This window comes from Lates calcarifer, linkage group LG19 (genome assembly GCF_001640805.2).
Source record: "Lates calcarifer isolate ASB-BC8 linkage group LG19, TLL_Latcal_v3, whole genome shotgun sequence".
Classification (NCBI taxonomy): Eukaryota; Metazoa; Chordata; class Actinopteri; family Centropomidae; genus Lates; species Lates calcarifer.
Window position 1 is genome coordinate 13374833 of NC_066851.1, and position 12723 is coordinate 13387555.

At 42.0% G+C, this 12723-nt stretch overlaps 1 protein-coding gene across 1 annotated transcript in view; it reads left to right on the forward strand.

Annotated features, from left to right (window-relative positions):
* myo6b (myosin VIb) overlaps positions 1-12702 on the forward strand; it is a 39902-nt gene extending 27200 nt beyond the window's left edge. The window contains 9 exon segments of the mRNA XM_053825518.1: positions 605-755; positions 1984-2192; positions 2299-2377; positions 4498-4658; positions 4776-4826; positions 7189-7292; positions 9181-9315; positions 10390-10608; positions 11313-12702. Coding sequence (XP_053681493.1) covers positions 605-755; positions 1984-2192; positions 2299-2377; positions 4498-4658; positions 4776-4826; positions 7189-7292; positions 9181-9315; positions 10390-10608; positions 11313-11512 — 1309 coding nt within the window. The 3' untranslated portion in view covers positions 11513-12702.
* Positions 12703-12723: the final 21 nt, after the last annotated feature.

Below are 12723 nucleotides of genomic sequence, written 5' to 3' on the forward strand. Positions count from 1 at the left end.
ACAGGCAGGGTCAGCTGCAGTCACTGCAGTGCTAGGAGTGCTTGGGAAGCTGGGGTTCTTGTACTGAGCTTCCTGATTGCCCAACGAGCCGCAGGTATGCAGGATGACCATGGGCAACAGGTGAGGCAGGAGACCGGCCACGCCCCCACACATACACACACACAGACAGACAGACCAGGGAGGCGGAGACACCAGGGAAACCAGGAGAAATTACGAAAAACACCAGAGAGTCTTGAAGCCGTGAAATCCAGATCACTTTTGATTTGGATAAATTATGTTTACATAAGTCAGTTCAACATAAGTCATCACAAATATTTTTATTTTTTACAGGAAGAGAAAAGACTATATTAAAAAGAGTGATTTTGATATTAAAAGGTCCAAAAAATATTGTCACTAACGCTTAACAGACACACGGAATTTCTACTTAGAAATGGGACTTTTTTATTTCACAGTCATTAAATAACAATTCATTTGCACTTAATCACTTCCTTTATAAGTTTGCCACTTCCTCTAATTCATGTACATTTGAATTAAACTCTTCATTTCCTCTAAATTGTTAATGTCGCTTCCATATGTCGGTTTGCATTTTTCTTTCTCCTCGCAGCATTGATGGCATGGTAAAGGTTCGAAACCTGAAGAAACACATGGAGCGGTTCAATGAGGTGGTAAACGGGCTGAAGGAGAGCAAACAGGAAATGGCCAAACAGGTCCAAGAGCTGGCCGCCTCCATAGATGCTCTGTTAGCCAAGATAAAGGTGAGTCATTGACAGGTGTTTGACTGTGTTTTTGCTCCGGTGAGAGCACATACCTGCCTTTAGGCACGACTGCCTCAGATTTATATGCTTCCCCTGCGTTCGCACCTGTAGCTTTTGCGGCACAACCGGTCGCCTCCTGTTGTACACCATGCCTTCTTTTTTTTTTTTTCCTAAGTGCCCCGTGCCCTTTTCTCATTCTTTCTCTCAGAATCAATATTTTCAATCACCTCAGGATAAAAAGAAGAGCTAGGTGAAGAAGAAACCCTCTCCTCTCCAATAATTTAATTTAGCGAGGCTGTTTAAATGATCAAACTTGGTTAGTGAAATCCCAGCTCTCCCTATGCAATAAGCAGCAGACTTATTGGACCTTCTAGGTACAGCAAATCCTCGCAAACACATCCACATGCTATCCAGACATTTGGGTACTGACACTTCGTACTCTGTCGTTGACTGTATGTAATCAACAGGTATGATTGGAGTGCTCAGAGGTATCCTGGCCGACACTGATGGACCAGTGACTCCTGACCCCCTTTTCTCTACTCCCTCTGCCACAGTCAGCCTCTCCACCTCTCCTACGTTCCTCTGTAAGCCCATTAGCAGCCCCACCGTGAACACTCGTGGCGCCGCGAGTGCTCAGAAACTGCTCTTGGCATGGCGTCTCTGGAGTGAATAATGCATGAGGTGCCAATGGCTGTCATTCAGGCCTCTGTACATTGGGACAGGACGAGACCTTGTCATTTTCCCTCCCTTCCCTCTTAGAGACTCACTCTAATGAACCATCACAATAGGGTGACAGACAGATTGTCTGACAAACATAGTGGGGAATTGGGGAATTGAGCATTGTGGCTGCCGGTGTGCAAGTAACAGGCTCTGTGTCAGTCAGCATCTTCCCCCTTTTTTTTGCCACATTGGAAGGTTGTGCCATGCTAACAGCAGAGTGTGTGTGTGGGAGTCTGGGTGCACCCAGTGTCACTTCCTGAATATTTCCCTAAGAGGAGGCAAGGGGCAAAATATTATTCAAACAAATTCTGAAAAATGTGTTAAGCATCCTGTGGGAATCTCACCAGATATTACTGTAGTAAAAGATATTCTTGCTCAAAGAAAACCTTGGTTTTGAACTCCACTGAGGCCCAAGGCTGAGAATTGATCTAACCTGCTGGATAAAGAAATGAAGACTAGGTCTTAATTTTGTGACACCTGCCATGCTGATCCTTCTCTTGACCCCCAGGCCAAAGTGATGACCCGGAAAGAGATCGACTCCGAGTACCAGGGGCTGGTGAAACGCTCAGAGCAGCTGCTCTCCTCCATGCAAAAGAAAAAGCAAGAGCAGGAGGAGAGCGAGAGGCTGAAACGCATCGAGGAGGAGATGGAGAAAGAGAGGAAGGGGAGGGAGAAGGAAGAGCAGCGACGCAAACAGGAGGAAGAGGATAGAAGACTGTAAGTAGCGGCGAGGGGAGGATTATCAGCGGATGTTTTGGTAAATGTAATGGCAGATGATTTGAGACTAATATATATGTATTTTCCTTCTCTATTTCTCTTATAGGAAAGCAGAGATGGAGCTGAAGAGGAAGCAGGAGGAGGAGGACAGGAAAAAGAGAGAGGAAGAGGAGAAAGTTATACAGGTTTGGATCATCCTCGATGGGCTTTTTGTTCTGTGGTGTAACTGTAACTTTCTTGGGGAGAAAGTTGCAATGCCTACGACAGCAGAAGTGCAGGAAGATGATTCAGTAAATGTTAATAAACTCAAGACCTGCAGTGTCCTCAAAGCTTCATGTGTACCCACCCCCAAAGTGAGGTAACTAACCCCTACCCCCTGTAGAGAGACTCACCACTCAAACCCTGCTGTTATAATCACATTTAACCAAGATGGTTTCCTAGACTTAATCCTAATCCCAGACTCAGCAGGACCTTCATTTGGGTCAGTTTCCGCAGTATGATGTGCAGTATTGTTTCTGGTAAACTGTGTTTCAAGGTTGAATAAGTTTTCCAAACTGACAATAAAAACAGATTAGAATCATTACTCTTTGCCAACAAAATGGAAACAAAGGAGGCTTCAGCATCAGAGACTTCAGAATCATTAGTTGAGAAGTGTACCAGTACCAGTATGTAGTATAGCACATCAAGAAAACAGTCCAACGCCATAACAATAACTTAACTTACAGCAAATTTCATGTCTCTTGAAGTAGATTTTTAGACAGCACCATACTGAGCTTACAAATGAAGCCCACAACTTCCAGTGATGTAGTGTGAAGTTTGTTTGTGCTGTATGTGCTGCATGCTTAATGGACAGGAAAAAAGTCATGCTCATGTGTCCTCTCCGTGGTAAACTCTGCCTGCTCTCCGCTTTGAGTGAAACATTCATTTGCTCTTTGGTCTCCCACGGCAACAGCCTGGTCATGCCGTTGGGTCAGATTCCCAGAGGTTTTTTCCACAGGGTCTTGATTGATGATTCCACTTCCACAACTGAACTATTTCATCCCTCCATACAGCGTCCTGTGTTTTATTAACATTTTACCTTTTACTCTCATCCACACTTTTCTCACGTGAATCCATCTCCACCTGTTGCACTCACTCACATCTGATCTGCTTCACTGATATTTCTCTCCTCTGGCCCTTTTATTACACTCACCCGCTCCTCCTCTTCACCTTTCCTCACCATCTATTCATCCATCTGTTAAGCGCACGTCACACCTTCTGTACATCTATAGCTCTTTTTTATTCACCTAAGGCCAGTTGGACATTTGCATGCTGTCATTTTTTTTCTTTCCAGCAGTGAGACAGTTGACACCAGGCTGTCTCAGGAGACTCTTTGCAAAAAAGTTTGCTTATCCCCAGCTCAAAAGCTCAAAGCTGCGGCAGTAAACTTTCTCAGGGTGTCTGGTCTGACTTCAGTAGCATTTCACTTTGTGTTCTTTGCTATTTTCTGCTGTGTCAAAGGTCAGTCTAGCGCTGTATCTTGCTTTCTCCAAACTTTTTGGCACTTTTTTCCCACTGCATCTCACAGGCCTTATTCTGCAAACAGTGAATTTGATTTGACTTATTTAGGAAATGTGATCATAGAGAGAGAGAACCAAGAGAGATTTAGGGATTTAGGGTAAAATCTTTGTTTTGGACTTAAAAAAATGCAGATCAACATTCATACTGGAACCATCATAGATTTCAGTTTTTGTTCTCATGCCTCAGTCTGGTCATGTATCACAGCTGCTGGTTAGACTGTTCTACAGTATGAATAATATATTCTGAACTGGAAATGTATTCATATTTAAAAATCCTCAGAGAAAAGGATCCATTGTGGAGCTCATTAGTGGCTTTCAATAAGGAGATAGATGGATACACAGGATGTAGATAGATAGATATATTTATTGATTCGTTTAGTTTAAGATATATAAATTCCCTCCAGGCGCCTGTTGGCTAGTTATACTGTAGTAAAGTTTGTACTATTATTTCTCTGAAGTACAAAATAAAAACAACCTGGAGTTTCAATCTGAGTCAATCCCATCTACTGATTGTTGGCGAGTGCTTGTCTCTTGTATGCACTGTTGTCTGCCCTGTCTAGACAAATGATCAGTAAAGCTTTGTTAGCAGCCCTACAACCTGGATAAATAGACCTAATCAGGCTTGGGCACACAGCAGTGCTCCAATTGTTATGAGGGGCCTGGCACACAAGGCAGCATTGGTATTTAGATCTAGATTTTAGTAGATTTAATCAAGTCACATTAAGAGCGAAAGTGTGTGTTTACAGGCGGAGCTGGAAATCCAGTTGGCTCTGGAGCGCGAGGAGCAGGTCCAGCGCACCGCCATCCTGGAGCAGGAGAGGAGAGACAGGGAGTTAGCCATGAGAATCGCCCAGAGCGATGCAGAGCTTATCACAGAGGAGGGGCAGACGGACGCGGGCCTGCGCAGGTATTGTATACATAAAACACAAGGCACACGTTTGCTAGTGTGCAGCGCACAGTGAACAAGCAGCGATGACCTGAGCATTCGTGTATGTAACTGAGTTTCTGCTGTGTTTTCTCCCAGTGATGAGCCTTTTTCAGATCTTCCTATCTCCTCATCCTCAGCCAGAGCCATGTAAGAGATCAGTGCAGCTGTCTGTGACTGCCCATATCCAAGCAAACCTAACACCACTTATAATCACTCCCCTCCTTCCCTCACTGTCTGTCTTAATCTCTATCATAGACCTAAATCTCTCAGCTGCTTAAAATAGATGCAAGATTATACCAGCAATGCAAAGCCAACAGAAAAATCCTTAGATTTTAAGAAATCACCAATCAAATCTGGATGTATTGAATCGTGAGATTTATAGGATGATTATGAGTGATCATTGATTACTTTAAAAAAAATGATGGCACAGCAAATCATAAATGAGAGGTGGATGAGAATGATCTTTCTAAATCTCTGATCTTAATTGGCTCTGCATGAGTCTGCAGTGTTTGAAGCCTGTCTGTTCTTTGCAGTGCTGGTGCACAGCACAAGCTCACGTATGTGCTTCCCCTGTCCCATCAGTATTTACAAATTTAGCTTGTTAGGTGTTCATATCCACTGTAATGGACACATTTTTTTAAATGACTGCTTCATAACTGTCTGATAATTGCAAGCAGAGATTTTGTTGCAGGTCTTCGCTCACCCACTCTGCTTCCACCTTAAATCTCATTAGTGATATCATCAGCTTTTAATTAGCAGGTGTTAAGAATCTTTGCTGTACGCGAAGATAGCTGTTAGCAAATACTTACTTCCTGACAACACCTCAAAATATTCTGTTTTTGTTAACACCAAGATAAAATATGTAATGTGTAAAATTTGCAGTTGCAGATTAATGGCACTATGTTTATTCTCTAGTGTTGGGAGTGAGCTCAGCACTTGTGCAGACACACAGTTGTGAAGTGAATACCAGACAGTGCGTCCTGGTAGAGACAAAAATAATTAAGAGGGTGGAGGAAAAGAATGCTTCATTATTTTCTATATCAGGTCAAATCAGAATGTGTTATTATGAAGGTTAACAGGTAATGTATATTAGCATGACACATAGAGCTGCTACTGTGTTTACCTACAGTTTAATGTACCCCACATACTGTTCAAAATTAGTCCTTGTTCATGCATTTTCTCACCTATAAATTTATAGATAATGCACTATATAGTGAATGGGGAATGATTTTGTACACAGGCAGTTGTTGAAAACATTGTATAAACTGTTGTCTTACATTACTGTAAGTTTAAATACAGTATGTTGTAGCTACCCTCTCCATAACCCTAAGCTTTTGAACTCGGATACTTTCCCATCATCCGTGGCACCGAATTTCCACAACTCCTCTCTGTGTTTAAAGCCAGGAGACATTCTCTGAAAGCCTGTGTGGTCCTTATCTGCAGGTCCGGTGAGCACAGAATTACATTTGATCCAAAAGCCTGTAATCTTGTCAGTGTTGGCTCAGGCATCCAGGGGCCACTTTTGCATGTGTCTCCCACTATCCCTGTGATTCAGTTGAGCCCTGGCACCAGAGTGGCGAGAGAGAGAGAGAGAGACACTCCAAAGGCCACGTGTGTTGCACGTGCACGCCGCAGAGCTAAAGCACATGAAAGCATGTGTGCGGTAGAAGTATACACACTGGCTGCCATCGCTGGCAGAGGACCTCGGGCTCCCTCCGCCTTCATCGTCCTCCAACCATCTATTTCCTGTTCACCTACTGCCAAAAGCAAAGCCCCGGCCGTCACCGCACTTCCACTACTTTTTTTTTTTTTTTTCCCTTCCTTGCCTGCAGCAAAAGTAAAGCCTGAGCCTTGGTTCATCACTATCACACACTGGCACGTGTCTCAATCAGAAATCATCCTCCCACTCAGTATGAATAATGAATGGCGATGCTAATCTGGCTAATGTTTCTGTAGATCAGTAATCCTTCATACTGAGACATTAGCTGCTACGCCGACTGTAAACAGAGGAGGTAAATCCCTTGTATGATTGAATTAGCAGCTTCAACTCAGCAGGGAAGCTGGAGACAGGAGCCCAGACCTGCTGCAGCAGTCAGCTAAGTAGCTGAAACTCTGCTGTCAGTTTGATTTCTACATTAAAGTTGTGCATGGTTTCTCCTTGTTTTTCAGTCATCTCACATTCCTGTTACCGTAAGTCTGGAAAAAAAAGGCACTCAAAATGCCAGCAGATGTAAGCTGGCATCTGGCAAGCTGTAACATTAGAGTAGCTTTGCATTATTGTAAGTGGAGCTGAAACAGTAGGCTGCAAGGATATGGACAAACTCTGCTCCTCAGCTCCCCTGCTGCCCAGCCTCTAATGTGAATTTAATCGGCTGAGACAATGAGGGCTTGAAGGAAGCGAGGCATCTGTTTCACCTTATCACGCTTACTGTACCTGTCTTCACACCCACTTTTTTTTCCTTGTGTTTTTTCTCTCTCTCACCCACGTTCATCTGTTCCCGTGCCACAGGGGTCCTCAGGTGCAGGCAACCAAAGCTGCTGCTGGCGTGAAAAAGTATGACCTCAGCAAGTGGAAGTATGCTGAGCTGCGAGATGTCATCAACACCTCCTGTGGTGAGAAATCACTAAACACACCCAGACTTCAGCACAATGGCGCTTTTTACAAATGTGTGTGTGTGTATCCAACCAGCCGCTACAAACAGATCGAAGTGGCGGAGCTCTTAGTGAGATGCACGATACACATCTTTGCCCTCCTTCATTCCAAAGAACACATTAAATGATTCAGCAGCAGCTCATGCTTTGGCACTTTTGTTCCCTATTGATGTGTGGCACCAGTTTTTCATCTGCACTGAGTAGCCAAAGTGATAAAGTGTTAAAAAGCTGAGGCTGCAGCTGTACCAGAGTGTGGACTCACGATGTCTTGCCTGAGAAAATCAAAAGGCCCGTGTGAGAGATGTTCTCACAGCTGCTACGGCTCATCAGCGTTTGTTTTAGTGGCGGAGAGAGGAAATTATCACCATTACTGAGGATCGCAGACTTCTGCCCTTCCTAGTCATTCCCAGCCAACCCTCTCCTCAGTCAGCATGAAAAGCAGATGCCTTTCTGCTGGCTCCCTCGCCGACGCCTTAATAATTGCCACTGTATACAGTACTCTGATCAGTGTTAGGGGCTCTGATATCCCCGATGGGATTCCAAGGACATCTGGCTAATTTGTGGAACCCATTTGCGTTGGTTGAGCTGGTGGTGATACCAAAAAGCTGTGTTTGATGTCTGACTGATTATAGCTTTATTTTTTCTAAAAGTAGTGTATGTTGTGGACGCTTTCTTTGTATTTCATCATGGAGAGGAAAACACACTGTAAGCTCCTCAAACCCCTTATTATCCAATATGCTGCGCATTAGTCCCTGAATGTTTTCAGCTATTTCCTCCGGTTGGTATTTGAGGTTGTTTCTAATTTCTTTATACACAAACCAACAATTAGTCATGCGACTTCCAAATCACTGCAACACCAAGTATTGTAAACAACATTCCAACCAACCTTTTAAAAATGTTTCTGACAGAAAACAATATTTCTTCCTAAAAGAGTTTGGATTTTAAAGGAATACTTACAAGAAAAATGTTCAATGCAATACGTCCATCCAGCTATTACCTATACTGCTTATCCATTACTTAGATAGTGCCTATCTCAGCTGTCAAGGGGCGAGAGGCACCCTGTATGGATCGCCAGTCCATTGCAGGGCCAACACATATAGACAAACAACCACATTTACACCATATACACATTTACAACTGTATGTATGTATAGCTGAATGGTTAGGATGCGTACCACATGGGCCTTAGTGCCCTGAGCAGCTGGTCCCCAGTTTGACTCCTGATATTTGCTGCATGTCATTCCCCTGCTCTCTCTCCCTGTTTCCTGTCTCTCTCCACTGTCCTATATAATAAAGGCAAAAAGCCTTTATATGTATATATATATATATATATATATATATATATAGCAACAGTCAGTAGCCAGTTATCTTAGCTTAGCATAAATACTGGGAACAAGGGGAAACACTAAACCTAGTGCTCTTCAGTGGTAACAAAATCCATGAATTAGTTTAACTCATCAATGCAGATACAGTCGAGCATTATGGGAAATGTAGGACCCAGTGTGTTTTTTTGAGTTTGATCCAGTCTGGGGATTAGAAGTTCAGGATGCTTCAATTTTTATGATTTTTTGGTCTCTTGTGAAACCACCAACTTTACAGAAGTCACTGAACTACTCCTGATGTAAAACAATACAGATCCTTTAGATACAAATGAATTTCTTCATCCCAGTGTCTTAATATTTACACATTTTACAGACAGAATTACAAATGATAAACATAGAGAAAACATCTTAGAAGTGATAAGTCACACTTGTATGTCTCATGTCTCTCTTAGTATGTCACATAGTTGCCATCAGTTTTTGCTTGTTGCCATTATTTGAGTACTCACTGGTGTCCTGTCGTGTGAACAGACATTGAGCTGCTGGCGGCCTGCAGAGAGGAGTTCCACCGTCGTCTGAAGGTCTATCACGCATGGAAGTCCAAGAACAAGAAACGCAACGATGACGGAAGTGATCAGCGGGCTCCTAAATCTGTCACTGACTATGGTTGGCGCTCTCAGTATTGCTCTCTTGCTCTAAATTACTTTCATTGTAAAGTGTTGCCTGCGAATACAAGCACAAATCTGTACACTCCTCTATAAAGCAGCATATAAACGTGCTCTACATTTACAGGTGCACACCTCACCTCAGGCACGTTAGGCTTACAGGTGACAAGTATCTATTTTCTTTGCTTTCGCCTCTCGCTTTCATCAGCAGGAGTTAGTGACCTGCACAAATAACCTGCCTGTGTTTTCTAACATTCAATTAGCCGACGAAACGCCAGGGCCTAAAAATGCAGCCGCCTTCTGCCTGGCTCTGTCAGAAATATTTATTCTAATTAGCAAGTAACTGCCAGCCGTGCCTCGTCAGGTTCAGCGGCTGCTAGTATGACAGCTCGCTGCTCTGCTCATTTCATTCTCAGTTCAACCAAGCATGGTCTGTGCCACAAAAACACACACACGTACACACTCATACTCACACACACACACTCACACATACACACTCACACACACAAATGTTATTTAGCTGCTTGAAAGCTTCCCGGTTCTCTGCATTTCCCTTCTTTTTCATCTTAAAAATAAATATTAAGTTTGATGGGGAATGGGAACATTAGATTCACTGTTGCTTCTACTTTCACTATATTTACTTGCCTTTCTCTTTTGATATGATAGCTCCTGAAAGCCGTACTGGCTGCGCTTTGTTTGCCTTATATTTAGATCCTGTTCTTGGCCTCCGCTGATGCAGCAAGGGTCTTATCAGGGCCATTTCATAAGAGGCTAAAAGCTGCTTTACCTGGCTGTTCCATGTGGTATTTACTTGGGCATTTCCTGGGTCCTTTTTGATCTTGTATGTTTTGAAAGCTTACTATACTTTGTTTTCTGCCCTGCTTGGTGAGTTTTTGTGTTAGTAAAACACACAAAAACATGAGTATTCTAAGGTCACGTGTATTTGAAACCAAGTGACAGATGTTTTGTTGTGAATACTACACAATGTTATACAATATTACTCTGGAGAGCTTTTCCATTTTTATTAAGACAGAGTATTTGTAAAATCGCATTCTGTCTCACTGTCCCTCTGCAGCTGAACAGAACCCAGCTCCTCCGATGACAGCCCAGCATCAGGAAGTGGCCATGAACCGCCAGCAACGATATTTCCGCATTCCTTTCATCCGCCCTGCTGATCAGTACAAGGACCCCCAGAATAAGAAGAAGGGCTGGTGGTACGCCCACTTCGATGGGCCCTGGATAGCCAGACAGATGGAGCTTCACCCAGACAAACAGCCCATTGTGTTGGTCGCAGGCGAGTCAGCAGATTTTGCTTTCGGTCATATTCTAGAGACAATATCTAAAAAAAAAAACATATTTATTTCACTTTATTTTTGTGTTACAGATGCCTTATTTTCATTCATTGAATAATTTATGTACTTTTACCAATTAATCATTTAGTCTAATAGTTTCAAACTCCACTGGCCTTGGACCCATTAAAATAGTTATGTCTACTTGTCCCAGCTTCATAAGTTATACAGTGCAGCACGTCCTTAGAGTTGACAAGAGTTTTAAATCTTTTACAAATTGTTGAATTTTGAAGGCCTAACTTATGAAAGTATCAACTATTGCACAAGAAACATAATAAAAATAAGATTAAAAATATAAAAATAACATAGTTTTATGTAACAGAGTGTTTTTTTCCTTTTCGTATCCCTGTATTCATCTTGTGATGCCTCAGATTTATTAAGGTTAACCTAATGTTGCCTTAGTGTTTAAAATGTCACCAAAAATTGAGTGACAAATGCTCAAGCTTTGTTTTGTCTTATTAATATTACAAACCCCAGAGATATAGAAATATATAAATCAAAGGAAAAGCTTTAAAATCCTTAAATAGTTTTAGTACTATTATATATGCTAAATGAGTGACTCTGGCGAACTGTGTCTGTTATAAGAATACGTCTACACGTGCACACGTCCTGCCAGTAAACCTCTGTCCTCATTCCTCCCACCGCTCAGGCAAAGACGACATGGAGATGTGCGAGCTGAGCCTGGAGGAGACGGGCCTGACCAGGAAGAGGGGGGCGGAGATCCTTCCCAGGCAGTTTGAAGAAATCTGGGAACGCTGCGATGGAATTCAGTACCTCAAGAAAGCCATCGAGAACAAGCAGGCCCGCCCCACATACGCCACCGCCATGCTCCAGAGTCTCCTCAAGTGAACCAGAGCGCACAACCAACACTTTGAAACATGACACTGATACATACACACACACGCTCACCAACACAAACATGCACATTAAAGGGCAGCACAGTGCACCTGTGGTTTGTGGGATGGGAAGTCAGTTACCACAGAGATAAGATGCTGAATCATCTCCTTTTGAACTACCTGTATGTCTTTTATTTTCACTTTTTATATTTTTATTTTGCAGTGGAACACCTTAGCGTTAGCATCTGTGTTCAGTCTTCATCTCAGTCTGTGCTTGAATGCAGTATCCCACTGTGAGGCCTTAAAATGCAATATCACTGCACAACACCAAGGAAGTCTTAATTGGTGCAGTAACCTGAACCTTTAGCTGTAAACCTGAAACCTTAATGGTCTGCTATAGGGACAAAAAATGAGACTTTTAGAGCAAATGTGTAGAGACACTTTTAATAATGTGTGACAGTCTTGTCTTTCAAGTTGTCTGAATAATAAGACTATAATTATTAATTTTACATTACATTTAATGTCTTTAAATATATACGTACTTAAACATGACACCATAGACAGAAGCTCATACAACTAAGAAGTTATATTTATAAAATATATCTAATCTTATACTGTATTTTATAAGTAAAACATAATAGATTCTAATTATATTTCAAACTCTATCTACTAAAAATTTGAAAACATGCAAATTGAATACTTAAATATTTTCCTTCATGTAGTTGCAGAATGTATTTTTCTTCCAGAATAACTTTTTAAGAAAGATTTATTCCCTTTCAGACATGCTTATCACCACCTTAGAAGTTTTGTCTTTGTATTCATCCATTATTTTCCTGCAGGGAAAAGGACATTTTTTTGTATTGTTGTTTATTTGATATGCAAGAAGGGAAGTGCAGAAGTTTGTTTGCTGTTTTGTGGGTTTTGGGGTTGTTTTACAGACAATAATGCAATTTGTGTGTGTGTGTTTGTTTGTTGTGTGTGTTCATGTAATATTTTGTTAATTGTTAATTACTTGACTCTGTTGGTTGAACGTCCCAATCATCTCATTGGACAATCAAACACTACCTTTGTTTAGACTTATTTACTGAAACGATAAAGTCGACTATACTGTGACTAATTCATTTTCATATGCTCCCTCCTTGGTTGTCTGTTGTACTTTGGCCTTTGCACTGGACTACTGTAGAAAATAAATGTATGACCTCATGTTCTTCAGTTTTTTCTTGC